Source organism: Magallana gigas, chromosome 6 (genome assembly GCF_963853765.1).
Source record: "Magallana gigas chromosome 6, xbMagGiga1.1, whole genome shotgun sequence".
NCBI classification, from domain to species: domain Eukaryota; kingdom Metazoa; phylum Mollusca; class Bivalvia; order Ostreida; family Ostreidae; genus Magallana; species Magallana gigas.
Window position 1 is genome coordinate 36,168,377 of NC_088858.1, and position 23,474 is coordinate 36,191,850.

Below are 23,474 nucleotides of genomic sequence, written 5' to 3' on the forward strand. Positions count from 1 at the left end.
ATAAGTTAGTGCCCAAATATCTTGAAAATGGTTGGGATCCCCACCCCTAAACTATATATATTCTTGTTCCCTGTGTCAAGGGGCATCAATGGTATGCAAGTCATGGGCCTTGGGGTGGTCCCACCCCCTTCCACCCGAACAGAAGTGCCCAAATATCATAAAAACAGTTGAGACTTCCATCCCTGGGATTTGTACTTTTGCAAAATTTCTTGAAAATAATTTTGATCGGGATCAGGTTTTTATTTTCAATCTGGGCCGGTTTAGACATAAGTAATTGCAATTTTTCTAAATATTTGCTTTTCGACTCACTTTGTACACAGAGTTCTGTAAAAACATTTTTCGACGCAGATTTCATGAATTTAAGACAAGTGGTTACATACATTATTATAAATTTCAAAAATCATATTGCAACGGACAACTGAATTTCATTCTAGTAAAAGGTCATTTCCGTGTGCACACGGCTATAGGTGAACCAGTAGGGAATGATTCAGTCTGAATACTAATAAAAATTAGTTTTAACTGTCTTACAAGATGTCCGTCCACAAATACTGACCTGTTTCCTCTTCTGATCGTATTTGATTTTTTTAATTTTAGAAAAAACATGTTTTTCATTCATCTTCTAACAATCCTTGAAGAAATATTTTCCACACTGTTTTTCTAAAAGTTTAGTTGCAAGGTCTTCCAAAGTTTGATTGTCGGACCATCCAAAACGTCGCCTATTGGCTCTACTATCAGTTTTTTATCTGCCTGTCTTTCTTTTTTAACTTTTTCTTTTTCTTGTTTTAAAACTTACCTACAGTCCTACAATCATTCATGAATTAAAATTAAAACAAAAATCAATGTCGGTGTTTATATCCGGATGCAAACATTTAATTTTCAAATGTACAATGTAGTGGCTAATTCATAGACAGTTTAATCATAGCTGAAACAAGTTACGTAAACATCGATGGATATTATTGGAACTAAATTTTTCTCCAAATACTGTACGCAATTAAACGTCCATGGTTTTGGGCACAACCTTAACGGTCTTTGTATATTGTATCGCATTGCAGTAGTTTTCCTATTAATCTCTCAAGCGATATTTTGAAAAAAAATATTTATATTCAAACGTTGTTTACAAATCAAACTTCATTTAAAATAGTTACGCGCTTTTGCCACTTCTATATTCGACCTCAGAAGTTACAGATGATTGTATTACTGTCACATAAAAGCCACACATTACTTGTTTTGATTTTATGATTTTATGACAGTTGCAATTATCCTGTGGTGAGCCCCCTTTCGAAATGTTACCTGTACAATTCACCTGTAACGAGCCTCAACTCACTGGACCTTTAAAATTAAAGCTGACATGAATTCATAAAAGCATTTGGTCGCCATATTAGTTTTGATCGCTCCTCTTCTGCCACTGGGGTATATATACCGGTTGAGAAAGTTACGGTCGGTTGCTTTCCGATCGAGGTATTCGCGTTGCACGGACTTCTAAATGCATGAACTACACATTGTAGTAAAACATAATAATAAAGAAAACAACAGTCAATGAAATACAAAATATATTTATTCTTTGAAAGGATGTCCAAGGTATACGTATTATTTTGCACAAACAGTGCTGCCTTACTTCGCATGCACATCGAACACGTGTGTCGTTCATACAGAGTGCATAACGTCTGCACCTTCTTGAAAACCCCGGCGACACTACATCCAACACAGTAGCTAAATGATAGTAAATCCAAGAAAGTAACAACGTTTCCATCCGTTCCTACAAAAAAGCCCCATTTCTAAAATCCATGCGATAATTGACATTGCTCGATCTGCCACAGTGTGTGGTTTGCGCATGTGCGATGTTATAACATACACAGGAAAATGGTCTACAATTATCGAGGAATTTTCGAAGTATCTGCGCTTGGATTTCAGTCTGTCTTGTTTCGTCGTTTATTGGATATATCTTGTCAGTGCAGTGGTTGTCATATTATTTTTGTTCAAAACGCGTTTTTACAAGTCTTTTCGTCCAAGGTAACGTGTTCGAGTGTATGAAATTCCTGAATGCGGTGAAGCATGAATAGTGCTCTCGGCCTTATATAGGGGGTGTGTAGCGATGAGCAGAACAATAGAAATCGACAACTAATATGGCGGTAGTCGGAGATGAAAGGGAAATAATGCGTATTTATGAATTCATGTCAGCTTTGAAATCAGTCCGGGCACAGTTTGGACACAGCAGTCCGAGGGGAAGGACGCAACCTAGACCCTAGACTTCTTCCGTTTTTATTGTACACGTCCTGGCACATTTTTACTTTGCTTTCATATTTATAATGCCTATGGTCCATCTTCTCTGAGGTAAGCCTTATTTTTGTCATAATTATTGTGTTTTTAATGTTATTGTTTCATAAATGCAGTACATGTCTTAAAACATCCCGTTACGAAGTTTCTCGGTAATTTCAACATAAAGCTATTCACGTTTTTCATTAAATATCTTTACCATCTGTTTACTTATATTTAGCATTCTTATTATGGTGGTCCGTTTATGTCTTTATGTATATAAATGAGATATGTTCCGTTGGTCTTATTTTAGTAAGTGTAAAGTGTGAGTAAATGTAAGTGTATCCATGTGTAAAGTAATGCATGTATTTCATGTATGTTATGCGTAACAGAAGTTACGAGTAAGTAAAATGTCTATCATTGAGACATGCAGTATTTGTGTATATGCCACGGGTTGGTATGGTGTCCACCTTGTGACATAAGTATGTATTTGTATTTGAACAATTAACAGGTCTAAGTATTCCTGGTAGTTTCCTTGTGTGGTTCCACGGATATACATCGTAGACATCTTTGACATTGAGTGGAGCATCTCAGCCTCCTACAGGACCAGACCCAGCAGAAGGACAGTCTCACCACAACCGCTATACTTCACGGATCATCTATTCAATAAACAGTGCTTTCCTCCAATTCCAGATTTATGGACGATCATTGTGTCAATGTACTTTATAATTCAATGTAGAAAGGAAATATAAATCATTTATGTAAAGTCGTTATTTTTTTATCATTTGAGGGTCGGGATCTTCTATTTTCCCTAGGTCACTTGGTCATTTTGTGACAATGGTTTTCCAGGCGTGGGTTCGAATCCCACTTCTGACACATACCTCCCTTTTTCGAAAAGTACACAGTACTTTAAAAAAACATAAAAGCTGGAAAATAATAACTGAGTATTTAAAATAAATAACATACATATATACACACATTTACAACCGACTAAGATAGTCAGCCCCTACATTATCTTTTTCCTTGATAGCTTCGATTCTAAATCGATATGGCTGAAGACTAAGAGCCCAGCACATTAACCTTGCATTGGTGACCTTTGACTTGTTCAAATAGACTAGTGGACTGTGATCAGTTTCCAAAACGAATTCCTGCTCATATAGGTACTTTTGAAACTTTTGAATAGCCCAAACAATAGCCAAACATTCTTTCTCTACAGTAGCATAAACACTTTCAGAATCCTTCAACTTTCTGCTTGCGTATGCGACAGGTAGTTTTTGATCTCCCTCACACTGTAATAACACAGCCCCTAAACCTCTATCAGAAGCATTTGTTTGGAGTATGAAAGACTCTTTCAAGTTTGGTAGCTTGAGAATTGGAGAATTGATCAACGACGACTTCAAAGTCCGAAAAGCAATTTCATGACAGTTTTCCCACACTAGCTTTGTTGGACACCCCTTTTTTAGTCAGATCTGTCAATGGTAATGCTATGCATGCGAAATTGGGAACAAACTTGCGATAAAACCCAATCAGACCAAGGAATGATCGCAGTTGCTTTTTAGTCTCTGGTCTTTGTGCATCTTGTATGGCCTTATTCTTGTCTGACATTGGTCTCAATAGGCCTACCACATGACCTAGACAATTCAAACTAGAGTAAGCCAAAGAGCATTTACCTGGCTTAGCTGTTAAACCTGCACTACGTAACCTTTGAAATAATTCTTCGAGTCTTTCAAGGTGCTGTTCAAATGTCTGTGTGAAAATAGTTATGTCGTCAATAAAATTGTCAACATTTTCCATTTCAAACAATACTTTCCGCATTAAACAAGAAAAAGTAGCTGGCGCTGTACCTAAACCGAAGGGCATAAACCTGAACTAAAATAACCCTTTACTTGTTCTGAAAGCTGTTTTTGGTTTTGATGATTCTGTCAGTTTTATTTGCCAATAACCCTTTGACAAGTCAATTTTGGAAAAGTACTTATGTCCAGCAAGTTTGGCATACTGTACATTTCGTCTGCGTCTGGTATTGGTTCAGAGTCAAAGATTGTCTGTCTGTTCAGGAGTCGAAAGTCAATACAAAACCGATTAGTACCATCTTTCTTAGGAACAATGACTATTGGAGAACAAAACGGAGACTTGGAAGGTTCAATGATTTCCAATTTCAACATATCATTCACTTCTTTATTGACTGTATCTTCCAATGAAAATGGAATGGAACGGTTTTTGACATATATTGGCTTTTCGCTTACCATTCTGATGTCATGTTCCAAAACATTTGTTACACCTGGTTTATCCACTAGAACATCCCCATATTTGGATACCATTCCCATCAGCCGTTTTCGTTCTTCAGTTGATAGCGCACTGTTGACATCCATCTCTGCGCATTCACAGGAGTCTAGTTCCGGGTAGTGTTCTAATTGGCCATCCTGAGTGGTATCTGCTACACAGTCAACAACTATAGCATTTACAATACCAAATACTCTCTCGTCTGTCACTACATTAACTGTTTCACACTGTGATCGTTCTACATATTTCTTAAGAAGGTTAATGTGAAATGTTTTCACTTTCCCTTGAATGTTCAACTGATAATCCACACGATTAACTTTCTTCACAATTAAACGGACCTTTCCATTGAAGAAGCAGTTTATTGTTGTCTGTTGGCATCAAGATAAGAGCTTTGTCATTTACCTGTAGAGATCGGTTTCTAGCCTTTCTGTCGTAGTACTTCTTGTACCGAGATGCGGATTTTTCGAGGTTTTCTTTTGCCAGTTCAGCCATTGTCTGCAATCTATCTTTAAGATCTAATACATACTGATAAGTGGTTCGTACATTAGGGTATTCTATCACTTCCGTACACATTTCCTTTAAGATAGACATGGGACCTCGTACTGACCTTCCATAGACTAATTCAAAGGGAGAAAATCCTAAGCTTTCTTGTGGTAACTCTCTATAAGCAAAAAGAACTGCATTAAGATACTTATCCCAGTCTTTAGGTTTTTCTGCACACGGTCGTTTCAGGATCTGTTTCAAGGTACCATTAAAACGTTCAACTAAGCCATTACATGATGGGTGATAATGAGTGGTTGTCCACTGCTTCATAGATATAAGACGACTTACTTCTTTCATAAGAGACGATGTGAATTGGGTACCCATGTCAGTTAACATTTCTCGTGGAACACCTACTCTAGAAAAGATATCCATCAATGCCTCTGCCACTCTTTCAGTCTCGATGCTCGGCAATGCTATAGCTTCTGGATAACGGCTTGAATAGTCTACTAGCGTAAGAACGACCTATTACCTTTGTCTGTAACTGGAGATAAAGGACCAACTAAATCGACAGCAACTCGCTTGATTAATGGTAATCGTTCTAAAGGTACTCTGCTTACCTTACCTTTCTGCAAGGTACGGTGGCAAATGTCACATGATTGACAATATCTGCGGATGTCACTCTGAAGTCCTGGCCAAAAAAACTCAGAGGTTACCCGGGTTATTGTCCGCTGAATACCTAAATGCCCTGCTAATATAGAGTATGAGCTAATTTCATCACTAATGGACGAATTTTCTCTGGAACGATAAGCTGAGAAAATACCTTTTTCAACGGGTCATCCTTTGGTAAAAATTCCCGACATAGCAAACCATTCTTGTTGTACCATTTAACCTTTTTCGTGAACGATATGGTTCTCCACATATATCCGAACTTTGGACAAAGTTGGATCCTCTTCTTGTGCAGCTTTGATAGTCTGTGGATCTATCACATCAATGATGTTACTGGGTACCTTTAATGGTGGATAAATAAGGCTTACCTCAGAGAAGCTGGACCATAGGCATTATAAATATGAAAACCGGTAGGGGACTAATAACTGAAATTTAAATCATTGCAAATGAATATCCTTTATGCATAAAAACTTCTAGTCGCTTTTACCAGATTTCTTTAATGAATAGACTCTGAAATATAATATGATAAAATAAATATAACATAATTATATAATATCAAGTCATAAAATACATTTATGCATAATTACGATACAATTATCTTTAAATACTCTTTACCATACATAAATTATCGTTCTTTTACAAAAAAAAAAAAAAAAAAAAAATACCAAAATTATTTATCATACTAATTTATGGAATTGAGTCAGGTTCAAGTGATTCAATTATCTTCTACTTAATATGATGTTAATTCATTTGGATATTAAGTATATATCTAAATACATGTTCGTTACACATATTTCCTTTTCACAATATCAAACACTTAAACATTTCCGTAGAAACATATACAACTAAAGAATATATTAAGTTGTATTTACTTTTCTTGTCCATCAGATTTATCTACATCTGAGATAATGAAGAAAACACTATTTATCTACATCTGATATAAACAATATTTACAAAGTAATTCCTTCTAAATTCTTAATCCTGATAGTTCATTTTATAAACTCATCTTTCTATAGTATAAGTAAATGAAACTTACATTGTCTGAATGTCTTTAAGTCGTTAAAATATTGTTTGGCAAAATCATGAAAATATCAATTTCTCTCTTCGACATAAAAAGTGGCCTATTTGAACACTGTTAAGAAGACAATGAGAACTCTTGACCAATAAATCCATAGAATTTTTAATACCAGGCAATGAATGTAAAATGTTTGAATATATGTGTCTGTGGAGGGGTGGAACGCTCTTACTAAATACATTGTTAGTAGAAGGTGGAATTCTAATTATTTGATTTTAATTTAATAAACATTTATTTATTTACTTAATATATATTTATCATACATATTTTTTATTTATTAATTTTAAATTAAAAAAGATCTACTACATGAATATGAAAAAGAACATTTATTTCGTGCATTCAGGAATAAACAAGTTCGAATACACGCTGACTTGTTGAAAAATCCTTTTGCGCCTATAATCGTGCACGCTAAATACGATATTAACTATAATCGTATTAAACAAAAATGAAATTAACTGATCAAGGTTTTATCTAAATTTCAATTCACGAACTAATTATAACTGCTTGCATTGACTTCAGATTTTGCAGTCTGTTTAATTTTTAAGGAGTCCTGCTGTGTTTTACCGATCATCTGTGATGATTTCTGCATGATTCTTCGAATCTAACAAAACGGCCCTCCTTTTTCATGAAATATTGAATTACGCAGAATATTTCATAAAAGGTGTCCGGTTTGTTTATAGTCCAGTAGAGATTTATTTCTCACTCCGGCGATATTTAAGTAGCTTAAACATTTATCATCTTAAATATAAGATTTTATCATCTTGCGCGTTTATGATGATTTTGTACATATACAAGTCTGAATTAGGTATGCTTCTTGTTTCTTTCCTTGCTGCCATGGAGCAAACAGATTTAAGGCCCATTTTGACTTTGCTTTCGTTTCCTTAGACGACCCACTCCGTAGTAAGTCGTCCAAATTCTGCTGATTCAGAGATTTTAAACCTCTATCTATGATCTCTACTTTTTGAAAATATCTTCATCGGAGATATTTTCATCATGTTTCTACTTAAGCTTTCTCTAAGTGGCCAACATATACATAGCTCTACTCAAAGCTGTTTTTTGTTAGGGTGGTAAAAAATAGCTCTCTTTATTTTCATCGTCTACTTGTTTATCTGTTGCTGTCCATTCTTAAAGCACAGCAGGGTGTCTTCAGTCGTAAATACGCTTCAAACTGTCAATTCTGTGAGAGAACGAAATGATCTCGGCACTCGGCCCTTGATCAGTTTTTTTCTCATAGAGAAAGGACAGTTTCTTTACATAATACAGTAATATAAAGAACTGCAAACGCTAACCCCGTTTCCCGCCAAAATTTTACATCCAAGTCTTCGGGGTTTCTGTCAGATATTTAAAAACAAAGTTATCTACTAAAAAGTACATGTATAATCAATTCCGAATGTATTTATATTAAAATAAATTTTGTAGTAAAATTATTTTCAAACCAAAGTTTTGCTCACACAGGGTTTAAATAGTTCTTCATTGAAATGAGCGAGGGAGATACTATTTAATTTAAAAGGGAGATACCAACTCCTGTTGGTTATGATAAAGAAGAAGATCACTTTAGGTGGGTTAGATAATTCTTGATTCCTTATGTTCCCTTACAGTCACAGACTCTTGATAAATACCAACAACAAATGGGGTATCTGTCAATGTGGATAAGATAGTCCGACCCTATTCATTTCCAGGTAAGTCCTATAAATTCACAAAGTGTACTTGTTCGCTGGATAAACCAAGAGCTTCTGGCGGAACACTTGGGACCTGCTCGATGGTTGGAAGATATAGACATGCATTTATGTCCAATTTGGGAAAGTAAATACATTTATCCGTTTGATAAGACTATTCTAAAAAATATTTAATAAAGGACCACATTGTCATTGTATTTTTAATTGAAGCTTGTATTACCACTTTCAACATACTTTCCTTGATCCATCTAAAACTGTAAATATATGTAAATGCTTTGTAAGGAACATGTCTTGTGTAAGAGCAAAAAACATTTTTTGTTATCAACATTTCAGATTTCACAATTATATTCCTATTTCATAGTCAACACATGCGTTTAATCAATATTTTGATATATCTGATTGAAGTCGTCTCTTTATAGTGCTGCTGTGTCCAATGCACATAATAATTTTTTTTATCTAGTATGAAAACGTTTTGGTAAAGTACTTTAAATTACTTATTTGTTTGTTCAATCGTTACCATTTTTGTTTTGTTTTGATGTCTTTCAATCCATTTTATAAGTTTAAAGTTAATACTACAACTTTAAACATACTTTCCTTGAATGATCCATCTTAAACTTTAAAAGAAAAAACCCAAAACTTATTATAATGTAAATGCTTAAAGTTCCTGTTAAGAAGAGCAATTTTTTTAAAGTCAACATTTGAGATTTCACAATTCAGCAGCACTTTATGCAGTTCAGAGAGGTGGCCTCGATTAGTTATTTTTTGATATTGTAAAACTCCTTAAATATGGCCTTAATTACTCCATGTTCTACCGCCTATGTTTAGAGAGGGTTTAGTCTGATGTATTCATTATGAATACATTATCCAAAAAAGCTTCGAAACAAGCTATCACACCTGATTCACCAATGAAAATTAGTAAAGAAAGAAAGAAAGAAATATCCAACCAAGATCTTACAGAACTTGAAGAATTATTTATAAATATGAAAATAGAACATTGATTTGTAATTAAGATTAAATATAGACTTACTCATTTTATCTAACCGCTTGTTATATATTATACATTTTTTTCAAAAAGGTGCATTTATAAAAATTCGATTTCCTATATAATGAATTGTTTATAAATATTATGATGTAAGCATCTTCTTATCGTCATTTCATGTTCATAATGATATTCTTTCATTTTTTATCATTATGTATTCTTAAAATTTTGAGGCCTAAGATAATAAGATAAGTAAATTGTTCAGTCAATGGCAAAAATTTAACTCAAACAAGTTGGTATCATGGTCACAGTGAGTTATCTCTCTTTGCTCTTAATTGTACCTTTCCCCGGTCAATTTTTCTCTCCCATTACTTATAACTATTGGCTTTACTTTTGTTTTAATAATTTAGAAAGTTATATATTTTCAGTAAGTTGTATATCTACATGCATAAGATATTCACTTATTCCAAAATTATGATTTACATGTATTTCCTTTTCATGCAACATCTATTTTCGTGTAACATGTTTAATTTGAACTTCTACCATGTCTATACTTTTAATTATATTTAAGTGTTTCATAATGCATAGATTTGTACTCATAAACATGATATATATGCAATTTAAAAACAGAATGCATTATAATCATGGACATTGGATTATACTATAAACAATTAAATGGTGGTATGAAATGTGAAATGAATTTGACGACGACGACGTTCCGCTATCAGTATTATAATTGTCAACTGAAGTGTTCGGATGCGATTTCACTGAACAATCGCAAATTGACCAATCACTGGCAACTTGTGATAATTCGGCGAAAGACTGGGACAAGTCAGCAACTTTTAAAGACTGGTACATGTTCATGTCACTCTAGCAGTGACGAGCTAATGAAAACGAACAAGAGATTGTAAATGATGCTCACTTTTGTTTTTTTCTCTTTAGCCGATGCCGATGTTTTTGTTGACAATTTAAAAGTATTTGCTCAAGTTCATGGTAACACCAGACTGCTTCAAATTTGCATGAATGCAGAGGACTGACAGATTTGTCTGTAAATATGGAAAGGCAAAAAACTATCATGGACTATTATACAAATGTGTAACAAAATGAAGCAATGTAAATAAATGTATGTGACATTACATAATTAGATAAATCTGTTATTATTATAATACATACTATTTGATTCATTTGTGTTTATGCATTGCTTGACATAATTTTTCATGCTACCTGGAATTAAAGGCCACCTGTCTTAAGTGGCCACTTTTCAAATTTCCCCGAAGTGGCCTCTGAAAATAGGTTTGACTGTATATCTTTTTCAACAATTATTGGCCAAAGAAATATGATATAAATTGCACTTTACTTTAAAGAATATTCGACAAACTAAAAATACCACAAGAGCAAATATATTGTAATAAGTCAAGCGAAATAGTTAGCCGATAAAACTGTTATTTTTTGGCTTTCAAAACTTTTAAGCACATGGTTTTGGATTTTTCAACGATGTCCTCTTGAATAAAAAAAGAATTCCTTCACTTCAAGTTTAGTTGGCATTTCTTCACCATAGTGCATATTTAAAACAAGCATTCTGAGAGTATTGCATAAGCAATACATATGCAATACACGTCACTTCCGGTTTGTGGAATTTGTGAAAACAATGCACTGTTCTGCAGAATATTGAACCCGAACATTAAAAAATTGGAATATAAAAAATTAATTTTCTCGAAAATATGTCAATCAGACGCTACAAAAGTGTAAACTTGATCTGTAGTTTGACATTTTGAAGCTGTTCAGCAAATTTCATATTATTCCACAAACGCATTAATAAACAAGAGGCCCATGGGGCCACATCGCTCACCTGAGCAACAATGGGCCTTCAAAAGATATTGTGCTGTATGGTCCCTCGGTAGAATAACAAAAAATAAATATTGTAAAGTATTCGAATTTTACACTTATTTTTGCATACACGTAATCTTTGACATTGTACCTTCATGAAATACTATTTTTTACCAGAATAAGAAAATCCTACGCAAGATATAAAACTAAACATTTGGTAGGAGTAGACTGTTAAGTTGTTAACTTCCAATTCCCTATATTTTCGTTCTGCCCCCCCCCCCTTTGTAAAGCGATCAAAATATATGAAAGCATATAGGTACATTTTTTTCATCAACTACTTACTAGTTATTGTATTTTTAAAAAAAATATAATAGTTATTGTTTTTTATTTTAAAAATCCTACATGTATAGATGTGAAGAAGAAAATTGTACCTCAATGTGCTCAATTCCTCAAATTAAAAACATTCATAATTTTATTTGTCTTCTCCATTATAATTAAATGACTGTTATTTACTTCGCGTACAAACCAGGATAATTTTCCGCTGTGATATTTTCTTAGGAATAGCGATAATTACTTTATCCCCGCAACAGAAATGTGTCAGAACTATGGGAATTGTTTTAAAAATGTCGTTTTTATTTACCCGTGTCTGAAAAACTATCAAAATTGATGTAGATTTCACTTTATTTATTGTATAAAGAGGGGGCCCCAGAGAGTAGGTATATACAGAATATCATTCTTTTTTTTGTTTGTACGAGTATTTAACATACTCTAATTCATATAGAATTTCTAATGTTCAACCAAAATTTCAGCGTCAATCGTAGAATTATAAGCAAGATACAGAGCTCACAGTTCGCCTAGGTTTGAGTCATATTTTGTTCACATGACTTTATTACATTCAGCTTAAGATTTTTAACTTGGTATTTCCTATTCAGCATTTAAAATGGAAAAAAAGAATGGCCTAGGATTTTCAATTCTTTTATTCACTCAAGACCAGTTCACTGGTATTTGAGGTTCAAAATCAGTTTATACAAATGTACACAAACACAGTCAAGGGTCACATGTACAGTAGGAGTAATAATGACGAAAAAAGGTTAAGTTTACAATACAATAAGTTGGTAAAGTTGGTTTCTGCAAGAACAGACTTTGAAAATTTTCTCAATAAATATTGACAATTTTTTTTACTTTTTTAATCTTTAGTTTTTCAGATCTGTGTACAAACATAGAATTGTGAGCAAATCTCTGTATCTTGCTTATAATTCGAAGCTTAACACTCAAATATGGTTAGTAAATAGAAATTGTAAACAATTAAACACAAGAAACATGCACTATAACAAATAAAGAACACAATTTATTTTTTCGAAATGAATCATATATATACTTGTATATATCTACATTTTTCCGACAGCGATATCAATCTCTATTCAAACTGAATAAACTCGAGAAAATGCCGAGCATCTCAACAAAACCTATTGCATTAATCTACCATTACGCAAAAGATAATGCCGAAGTACCAATAGAATGAATTGTATTTCAGTACTTTTTTGATACATCAGATTTTGCTTAATTTGTGCAGGTAAACAGTTAACTGTTTGATTTACCGAAGTCTCTGTTTGATTTGATACGTAAAAATCACGAAATACAGAAGATAGCTCCCAGGTTACAAAGCATAAATAATGAAAACGAAACGAAAATCAGAACAAGCTAACACCAACGTCATGTGTGAAAACTGTCAACGCATTGAAATATGTAGCCTCAATTTACTTCACAAAATCGGCACAAATTTATTTTGCATGTTTCAAACATTTCCCTTCATTCGCGAACTGTTGCGAACAAGCAAATTCATCATAGTCAGATCGACCCTTTTTCGTATTATGTAGCTATTCCACCTAAAATTAGAAAATGAGAACTCAGATTTAAAAATAATACCAATAGGTCTTGACCTTCAAAACATGGCTATATATAAAACACATTTCATTGGTTCCTTGGTTATGAATAATTAACTTGCTATAATCACTAATAGCAGAGTAAAGACTATTGTACCAAAGGGCAATAACTCTAACTTTCTCCCAACTAAGAAAATGAATAAAATGAAAGATAACTCTTACCGTCTGTACTTATAGTCTTTTTCAAAATGTTGAATAACAGTGATCCAGGTTGGTTGTATCTGAAATAAAATAAATAAGAGATAAATAAACATATTACCTTTATATAAAAGAGAAAACAAATACTGTAAATAAATTTATGTACCAAAAAGCAGTGAATGCCAAAAAAATATACCTTTTATAAAAAGATTTCCTTCTTGTATGTCAATATTAATCTCTCTCTCTGTTAGTTCAAACTCATTGCCTTCCTTCTTCTCTTTATCATCCCAGTACACAACCTGAAATATAATTTATAGAATTATAATCCTGTCCTTATCAGGAAAATATTTTATAGTTCAAGTACACAGCCTAAAATATCATTTCTTGTTCCAAAATTTTTTCTATTCTTATTACTTGCACATAATATTTGCAATTAATTAAGGCATGTGGCTAATTCGTTCATAATTACATATGTGAAGTACTGTACATTTATATCAAAATGAATTTAACTGAACATTTAGGCAATACACCTTACACCAAAAACATTAATATGAACAAATAACATTTAAAAACATGCACAATTAAGACATAAACATACAACCAATGATGATGAGTAGTGAATGCATCATGATGAAGAATTAAACGTTTACTGATGTATTTTCAAATAGATGTATAAAATTATACATGTGTAATAATATATAAAAATATTAATTATTACAGAGAGTGGGAGGTGATTTTCAGGTTTGAAAATCATGAACATTTTCCTCAAATTTGGGAGATATGATTAAAAAATAAGCTAAAAAGTTAAAAAAACTAAGCCTGTTAGAGTATGTAATTGTGGACAAAGTTTAAATTAAATTTGTCAGGAGAAACAGACTGAGAAGAGATTCATTACATATATGGCAAACAATTCACAATATTTGTAAAAAAAAAAAAAAAAAAAAAATCTTGATGCTTTCTTCTAATAGGGAATATCTGATAATTTTTAGAATGGGAAACTGCTAAATATGGATTTTATTTACACCTTAAAAATCATTCTTTTAGTCGTAGGTAGTAACCATATAGAAATGCATATTATATACAGTATTTTTATTCTAATTATTTACTTCGGTGGACCCTTTACAGTGTTGTTTTATTATAAAGTTACCATTTAAAAGGCCCTTTGGGCCCCTTGTATATTTATTTAAAGTATGTTTTACAAAATTCATAATGTTATTAAGTGCCATGCATATAAGTTTAATGCATTGATTATATATGTGAAACAGTGTAAACTCCTCATTGTTAGGATGAAATACTTGACGTATTTGAATATCTGATATTCAATTACTTTGAAAACACCATCTTCGAATCCTCTTATCTCTCCTTCATACTCTTTATTTTCTCCATTCTCCAGTGTCCATGTGTGTATGATGGCTTTGCCCACTAAATCACTTGCTTTGTATTTCGGTGTATTTCTCCTTAACATTATTAGTTTTGTAAGATTTTGTTGTAATTTGCTTATGTCATATATTTTGCCTTTTGATGAGAATTGTAAAAGTTCTTTATAATTTTTGTCGATCTCAAACACTTTTTTGTATATGTTTATTTGTTTTTTTAGGCTTTCCATTTTCCCCTTTTTGGTTCTCAATTTTTCCACCTCCTCCTTGATCTTTTCTTCACTCTCCCACAATCCTACTGTTCTCATGTCCTCTATTGCCTTGTCTATTTGATTAACTTTTCTCTCCTTCTTTCTCTTTGCTTCATTCTCTTTTTGTTCTAAAATCTTCGTTTGTTTAATAAAAAGTTCCTCTTGTCTCTCTCTGTCCTGTTTCATAAAAACTCTATTTTGTGATCTTGCACTATCTATAATTTCCTGCTGCTCTTTCGGATCTTTATCTTTAAGCCAATTTTCTGTTCTGTTGTTGGAATATAAAATGCAGCTTTCTATGCTGTTGACAGTTGAGGTAGAAGCTGCTTTAAGTTTAAAATCCAATTGACCCATAAGTCTTTCTAAACATATATTATTAGTTGAACATGAGTTACATTCAGGTAAATCACCTTGATGAACATTAAAATACTTCCCTCCTTTTAAAAATTCATGAAACAATTTTGAAACTTTGCTTTTTAAAACAGAACATAAACGTTTTATAAAAACACAAGTAAGATCATTGTTAAGCGAAGTTTTAAGTAAAAAATCAAAGACACCATCATAAAAACAAGGACCATAAAAAAGTGAAACTTCGTTATTCAATGCTAAAATAGGGTTTTCTACCAATAAATCTAAAACATATAAAAGTCTCTGGAATACACTGCCCATAAGTAAAATGTTTCCAACTTCTGTAGCTTTAACAAAATATGGTTCAGTAATAATTTTACAAATAATACCCAGAGCTCTCAGTAGAGTTAAAAATGTTTTGTTTTGCAAGCATAAAACAATAAAATTCTGAATAAAATTGTAAGAACTTTTCAAAGAATAAAAATACTGCAATATATGTTTATGCATAAAAAAAGTACCAGCAGCATTATAAAATAAAACATTAAAACGGTTACCTCTAATATTTACAATGGGAATATTTTCCACACCATGGTTTTTCATGTAAACCTGTAAAATATTTGGGTCACCTGTCCCATCTTTGTAAAATAATTTTGACACAGATTTTAAAAGAAACAAAATAAAAGGCTCTCTTAAAGAATGGGTATAGCCAGGAAATTTAAAACACAACTCTTGCTCAATATTAAAAATCTCTTCAATGCATACATCAGAAAACTGTAAAAGGGGGTGAACAGAACATTTAAAAGAATGTACAGCATGATCAATGTCTCTAGCTAAAATATCATTAACTTTCTGCTCAGTCGCACACCTGTCAGTCATAAAACATGAAACGTTATTTAAAATATTCTCACTCTCACCCTCTTTCTGCGATATATCACATAAAATTTCTCTCGTTACATCGACATAAGTCTCACCCTTTCCATCACACACCTCTCTCACACCTGCAGACAAAACTTTCTCACCAGTATTAAATTGAACTCCATAAAAATGTTTTCCCTTTTTTGTAGTAGCGTCTCTATGCATTGTTATGTTACAATTATTTTTCATTTCTTCATTAATTTGATTTCTGGACACAACACCCATTTCACTTGTAAAAATTGCTTCTGTACTTTTGGAGGGAAGATTTTCAACATTGATATCAAATAAATCTAAAACACATTGAATTATTGGTCCAATATGAACCAAACCTATGTTTCTGCTTCTAAAATTGTAGTATAAGTTTCTTAATTTAAAATTATATGGCTTCCCTTTCCCACTCTCCCTAAAATCAACATTTTTTTTTACATGTACAAAATCATCATCAACATTTTCATTTTCTTTCTGAGACAGCAAATAATCAATTTCAGTTTTTAACTGAGCAATCACATTTTTTATGCTATTACACTGTACACTTTTGTCATTTTTTTGAACATTTTCTTTTTTCTTCATTTTTTTTATGACATTTTCTAATTTTTTTATTTTTTCTGTTTGTTTTTTTATTTTTCTGTTTGTATTTTTTACATTAAAAGACCTTATTCTGTCTTTGAGACCTGCATTTTCCCTCCTCAAATGAGTAATCACAATGCTCTGCTCAGATATTATCTCCTGCAGCCTTGTATTACATGTATCTTCCTTGAAATTCTCTTCTCTCTCCATGGATGAATTCGACTGTTTTTGTTCACATCCACTTCCATCACTTGAGGTTTTTTTCATATTGGGTAACTCAAATATATTGTTCACATACTTGTTCAACTTCTCTTTGTTTGTGTATTTCTTAAGTTTTTCTATTTCTTTCTGAATTCGCTTCACTTTATATAATAAACTTACTCGGTTCACCTTCGAATATTCAATTTTTAATCTGTCGCACACTTCATGATGTAGACATTTCATGAAGTTAGCACGGTCTTTGTGCTTCAAATATATTTCACTAACATTTAAGTACGTAAGTACCATGATTATGTGCAAAACGGTGAGTGTTATCTGAATTTTTACCATAAATGCTGTGCAAAATGAAATACCAAACAAAAAATGAAGACAGACACACAAACATAAAGTAAACAAAATGTACAAGACAAAGAAATATACTAAAAAGAAAAAAATAAAGAAAACAAACCAAATAAAATAATATGAAAATGAAGAAAATGATGAAATGAAAATATCAGGCATAAATTGGTTATGCATATGTAATATATATATATATATATATATATATATATATATATATATATATATATATATATATATATATATATATGTAATTACCTTCTATGAAAAAATTCAAGCACTGTGTCACTCTTTACTCTCTGAAGTCCTAAAATGATACAAATAAATTAATAATTTTTTTTAATGAAAATATTGTTGTCAATCTGCCTTCTTAATGACATTATGTTTGAAAGAATATCTGAAGTATAAAAAGAAATGGACTATATCAAGGGCAGGTAATTAGATTGAGACCAAATTACTGTGTTGACCAATCTACTTAGTTTTAAAAAAATCGTGCAAAAACGTGCAACGTTACAGAAAAGAATTTCAATTTCAATAACCATCAATAGCATTTGAAAAATCATTTAGCATGTTTAAATGGATGCTACTTCTTATCTAAGTCAAAAAATCACAAAATATACAAATGTATTGACCTTTCCTGCGGATATACTTATATTGGTTTTATTTTATTTAAAGAAAATTAACAGGTTTTAAAGGGTTCTTGGCAAAGCACATAGTAAACCCAAACACCAACACAGCTTACACACCACTGTCATCAACATAAGAGTCCATCAAGTGAGACTTACCTCGATCTATCTATATGATCCAATCTCCGTACACTATAGCATGCAAATATGGCTACCAGGTGCCTTCCGGTTGTTACTATTTTAAGATTAAGATGGCGTTAACTGGAATAGCTATATAATGTCATGGCTGCTTTAAACAAAGAACCTCGTTTTAGAAGTATGGAATACGAGTCTTGGTAAAATGGGTATGCAAACCCGGGCCGTGGCAAAATAAAAGCCGGGGCAGATCGGCAATCGTCAATTCCAAATACGCATTATTTTGCAGCAATATTTACAGCAAATACAAATATACTGGTCCATCAAATATCCTGAAATTTTAATGAGATTGGCAGATTAATAACTGCCAATCTTTTGTTTTGCCAAGGCCAAGTCTTGTCTACCCATTTTACCGGATGCCGAACCCGATTGAAACACGCCTTTCCTTTATTATTATTTTCGTAATAACTCAGATTTGAAACAGAATTAGACCTTAATTTTTGCAATTTATATTGTCCGTCCCATAAGGATAATTTATGCTAAACTACGTTGAATTGGAATCAGTAGTTCTTGAGAAGATTTTTAAAAATGCACCCCCCTTATTCTACAGTTTCAAGGTTTTCTCCGCTTTGAATATAGATCGGACTTTTATTTCTGCAATTTATATTCGCCCTCCCATAAGGATGCTTTGTGCCAAATTTGGTTGAAATTGGATAAGCGGTTTTAGAGAAGAAGTTCAAAATGTAAAAAGTTTACAGAGACGGACAGATGGACGACGGACAAAAGGTGATCAGAAAAGCTCACTTGAGCTTTCGGCTCAGGTGAGCTAAAAAAGTATGGAAAACTGAAGTGGGACAGACAGACGGACGGACAGACGGACGGACGGTGGCAGAGGAAAGCTATAGTCCCCTCCGGTGAAAACCGGTAGGGGACTAATAACAGTATCCTACGGATTTAAAGATGTTTGGTTTTAATTGCTGTAAATATCTTTTATGACCAACACTACTTAGTTGGAAGCATTGTCTACCGAATAGATACATATGTGAACATATCCACTTTTGTCTGTTCGTCACCCCTTCACGTTATATATTGCTTTTATGTATTGTTAAATCTGGTTAATATGGAAATTTTTGTGAGTAATGCAATATTATAGAAGAGTTTCATAATTCACGAAATTTTTAAAGAGATACAATAATTACTGTTGTTCAGGTGAGTGATGTGGCCCATGAGTCTCTTGTTTTCCCCCTTCCAAGAAACACGTTAGATAATGAATAATTAATATTATTTGAAGCTTTCACTCTTTACTCTTTTGCATTCACAATAATTCGAATTCGCTGCTTACATTGGTTTTTCTAACCTGAAGAAAAAAAACCAAATCTGCATATAGTTATAAATAAGTAGAAGGTCTGGTTAATAAACTAAGAGGGTACATATAACAAACGGTTCATACAAAATATGAAAATAGGTCGCAGAAAAAATAATATAACTCTGAATTACCTGTAGTATAAAAAGTGATAAACTTTCGGCACAGAGGTGACTTAAATTAGCTGGAATAAACTCCCCTCGCATTGTATTTAAACACAATCTGTAAAACTTGCAAGCTTATAGATTGCCTTAAAATCATAAGCCATTTTAATATTTATAGAATTACATAATTATTTTAAAACGATGAAAATATGAAGACTTTGAAAATATGCGATGAAGAAATAAATATAAAAATGTATTTTTTTAAACCAACGATTCTGTATTTTTTTCTTTGTTTTCAGAATATTTTATAAAGTTAAAGTTTGGTATTTTCTAATATGTAGCCTTTAATTAAGTCTGACTGATTGCAGATAAACTATAGAAAAATTCAAGTTCATAGAAAATAAAAAACACATCAGACTTTCAATGACATTATGGAAAAGAATAAGAGAATACAAAATGAATCGCCTGCAAGATTACCTGATTTTGATTTCAATCAAATCTAGGCTTAGTGGAATCTATACTGAGAAATTTATTACCAAATCATTCCGGGGCCTTTTGTGCTTGGTCAAATATGCAAAATTAAAAAAGCCTAGTTTCCCACAAAAATGTTTCTATTTAAACGCATGTCGAAAAAAAAACCAAAATGCGTGAATGTCGTGTCTATAACGCCCTTTAAAAAAATTACGGAATTCATGGCCCCTTGGTCAGGGTTTCAGGCCCTAGGGCGGAATCAAAATGCTAATATAATGAAAAAGTATTATAAAATATTTTACAGAATCTTTTTTCTCTACTCCCATATAAATTTGGAAAAAAACTAGATGCATAGTTATGATGTCTATAAAGTCCTGTACTTTAATTGTAAAATTCACGGATGAACCTTGATCAGGGGTTCTGATCCTTAAGTAGGGCCATATATATAAAGCCACATTGTGAAAATGTTTAAAAGAAATTTATTTTTTGCTGTACTTTCACAGTTGTGTGATATAAAATATATGTATTTAATACTATATCCTCTGTGTCTTTTTTTTTGGGGGGGGGGGGCAAAAATAGCCATATAATTTACATGTAGCTCACTTGAGTCAATAGGGTACATGTAACCTAATGCCATTTGTCGTGCATCGTCCGTTAACAATTATTTTAACATCATCTTAAAAACTTCAGGGTAAATTGTCAATTGGCTTCATTAAATGAAATATTTAATCTATGTTAGGAAATCAACCTTATTTTCCTGTGCGTTGTATGCTTATGGGCATTATAAGTGAAACTGTGAATATTATATAAGATGGACAATTAAAGGCATGCCGGTCTCTCTTTACAAAAAGTTAATAATTTTTGGCCCATGGAGCCAGGGTGTTGATAATTTCTCTTGCAAACCCTCTTAATGATTTGATATTTGCAAACGTCAAATAATAAAACGGGGGTAACAGTATAAGCCTTAAGGAGTCTCTAATTAGGTTTAGTTTCCAGAATGAAGATAAAATTGCGAATTTGAGATTTAATACATGTTCACTATATGACCATTTTGGTCGAGCATGACCCTCTGACCCAGGGGCCATGCGTTTTACAATTTAGGTAGACACCTTCATGAACATTATAATCATGCATTTTGCTAGTTTTCAGAACAAAGGGTTCACCCAATATAGGGTTTTTAATAAACATATTATTAATCTTTTCGTGTAGGGACTGATATCTACTAGTACTTAGCTTTGCAAGTGGTTAAGAACAATGTTGCGATCTTGACCTCTGGTTGCAAATGGAGACCTTGACCTTTGCTGGATATCACGAACACTTCCAGTTTGGTTGAATTTCGCGCAAAGCTTTCGAATTGTTTAAGGTCGCCAATGAAAATGGAAATATTCTTATAGAAGAGAAAAACTATGTTAAAATAACGTTGTATTCGGATTTGGTAATGTTTAAAACAATGAACAGCATACTTTACAGTGTAAATTAAGTACAACATGTCGAAGAGACAATCCAGACACCAACACTCCTTCTTTTCGGGGTGAAAACTTAGAGAAGAGTGTATAAAGCTAAAGGGAGGAGGATTTTAAAGCCTGTATTATGTTTTAAACTATTTTATTACTTTCAACTATTTATGATCCTCAAACAGCTCCGGTTACATATACATGATTGAATAAATTCAATTCTTTTTCCATAGCTATAAAATAGTTTAACAATTAAGACTAAAAGAAGGCAAGTTCTAAGAAGAAGAACCTCAAATCAACCCTCAAAGAGATCAGGAAGGACCAAACTAATTTTGCCGGGGATTTGGAGCTTTTTGTCAATTTTCTTCAACCGCAGCACTTTTTTCAGGCCCAACTTAGAAAGAAATTTTAAAAGTAATCCAGACTTCGTCTTTATCTATTCATATTGAAGCTAAACACACTGAAAAGTTGGAGAGGAAACGGTGTCAGCTGTCCAAGAGACTTAACACATTCAAAATATGCACCAGTTAAAGGGCAAGTAACAGTAGGGTCAATTATATTAAATTTATTTAATATAAAAGGCATCTTTTTCATAATTGATCGAAATGTGAAGCAGTAGACAGAATTCGATGCATGTTTTGAATAAAAAGAACAAATTGTATCTTTAGTTGAAATGAAATATACACATATATACACATACAAGCCTTAAGACTAGTTGCAAACGGAGATATCTTGAACTATTCTAATTATCATCCCCTCGCGCAACTTGTTGCGAAGGGGGATAGCATCGCTGCTGTGTGTGTCACCTTCAGCTTATGGGCAAGATTCAAAGAAAACCCTTGCACCAATGTTTATCAAACTTCGTACACTTCCTTTATAGCATGGTAAAATCACGAACCCTATTAATTTTCAAGTCACTTGGTAAAATATTTATTCAAATCCCGTTTAATAATAACCATTTCATACACCAATATTATGTACGATTTGATAATAGACATTTCCGGTAGTAAAGTAAACGTAAACATTTCAAATTAATAACATGATATTTTGTTGGATTAAGACCTTGCGAAGGTAAGAAATAAACATTTTAAAGCAATAGTGAGTTAAGAAGCTGTTCAAAGGGAAAAACTGAAGCGGAAAGGAGATAAATATCATCCAAATTTTATCAAAGCAAGTAGCCGTCTGAGTCGAAATTCGGGCTATATTTCCAGAACTATTACGAGTGAAGCAGTTCCAGATTCATAAGAGAAATTGAGTAATATAGTCAAAATCAATTAATAGGAATCCGTCTAATATTAATTGCTGCATATCTTAAACGCTTCTAAAAAAAATTTGGTCGAAATACGACATGTTTGCTCGAGTTTTTCAGAGAAAAGACTACAGATCGCTAGATCATGTTTAGCAAATTAGCAGTTTTATATTTTTTATGAAACATTAATTTGATTTCACTAATCGTCTGATATAATGCTTATTGTATGTCACTGAATAAAGCTAAATTACTAAGCTTTAAAACGTGTATTGTGTTTCCGTTACGGAAACTCTGCAACCACGTTTTAAAAATGTAACACTTCTCCCCCAGATATACATACACCCTATAGCCTGAGATAGATAAAGGAGTTTTCACATTTATTTATTCCTTACAAACAAGAATATAATAGCATGTCTTTCTTGATATTAACGTATCAGGGCTACCACACACAATTGCATACGTAGAAAAAAGATTTACAATATATCATGATTACAGGAAAGAACAATATTACATGTACACTGTTCGTGTATAGATAATTTACATAGAGGTATGAAGTATCTAACGAATTTGACTCATAAAATTAGAGTGGACACTCAATATCTATACACAAGAACAAACACATACTACATATCCGTAAATACACAGAAACATAATTCATACACATGTGTTTTATCTGGCCAACACATATCAAAGGGTTTCACTACCATCTATATACACATGTATCCAAGTCTGTGTCC

General features: G+C 32.5%; 1 protein-coding gene and 1 long non-coding RNA gene across 2 annotated transcripts; both read right to left on the bottom strand.

Moving 5' to 3' along the window:
- Positions 1-13,100: 13,100 nt before the first annotated feature.
- Positions 13,101-18,240, bottom strand: LOC117680597 (uncharacterized). The gene is made up of 5 exons (XR_010714530.1): positions 18,121-18,240; positions 17,594-17,642; positions 13,517-13,619; positions 13,345-13,403; positions 13,101-13,125 (listed from the first exon to the last, which is right to left on the bottom strand). It is a non-coding gene; the product is annotated as an uncharacterized lncRNA (long non-coding RNA).
- LOC136276053 (putative autophagy-related protein 11) lies at positions 14,525-17,331 on the bottom strand. Its single transcript, XM_066086809.1, has one exon. It carries the CDS (start codon positions 17,324-17,326, stop codon positions 14,525-14,527), a length of 2,802 nt encoding a protein of 933 aa, XP_065942881.1. The 5' UTR covers positions 17,327-17,331.
- Positions 18,241-23,474: the final 5,234 nt, after the last annotated feature.

What these genes read in the sequence shown, in the direction of transcription:
- LOC136276053 (XM_066086809.1), bottom strand. Translation starts at nt 17,326, where the DNA reads ATGGTAAAAATTCAGATAACACTCACCGTTTTGCACATAATCATGGTA.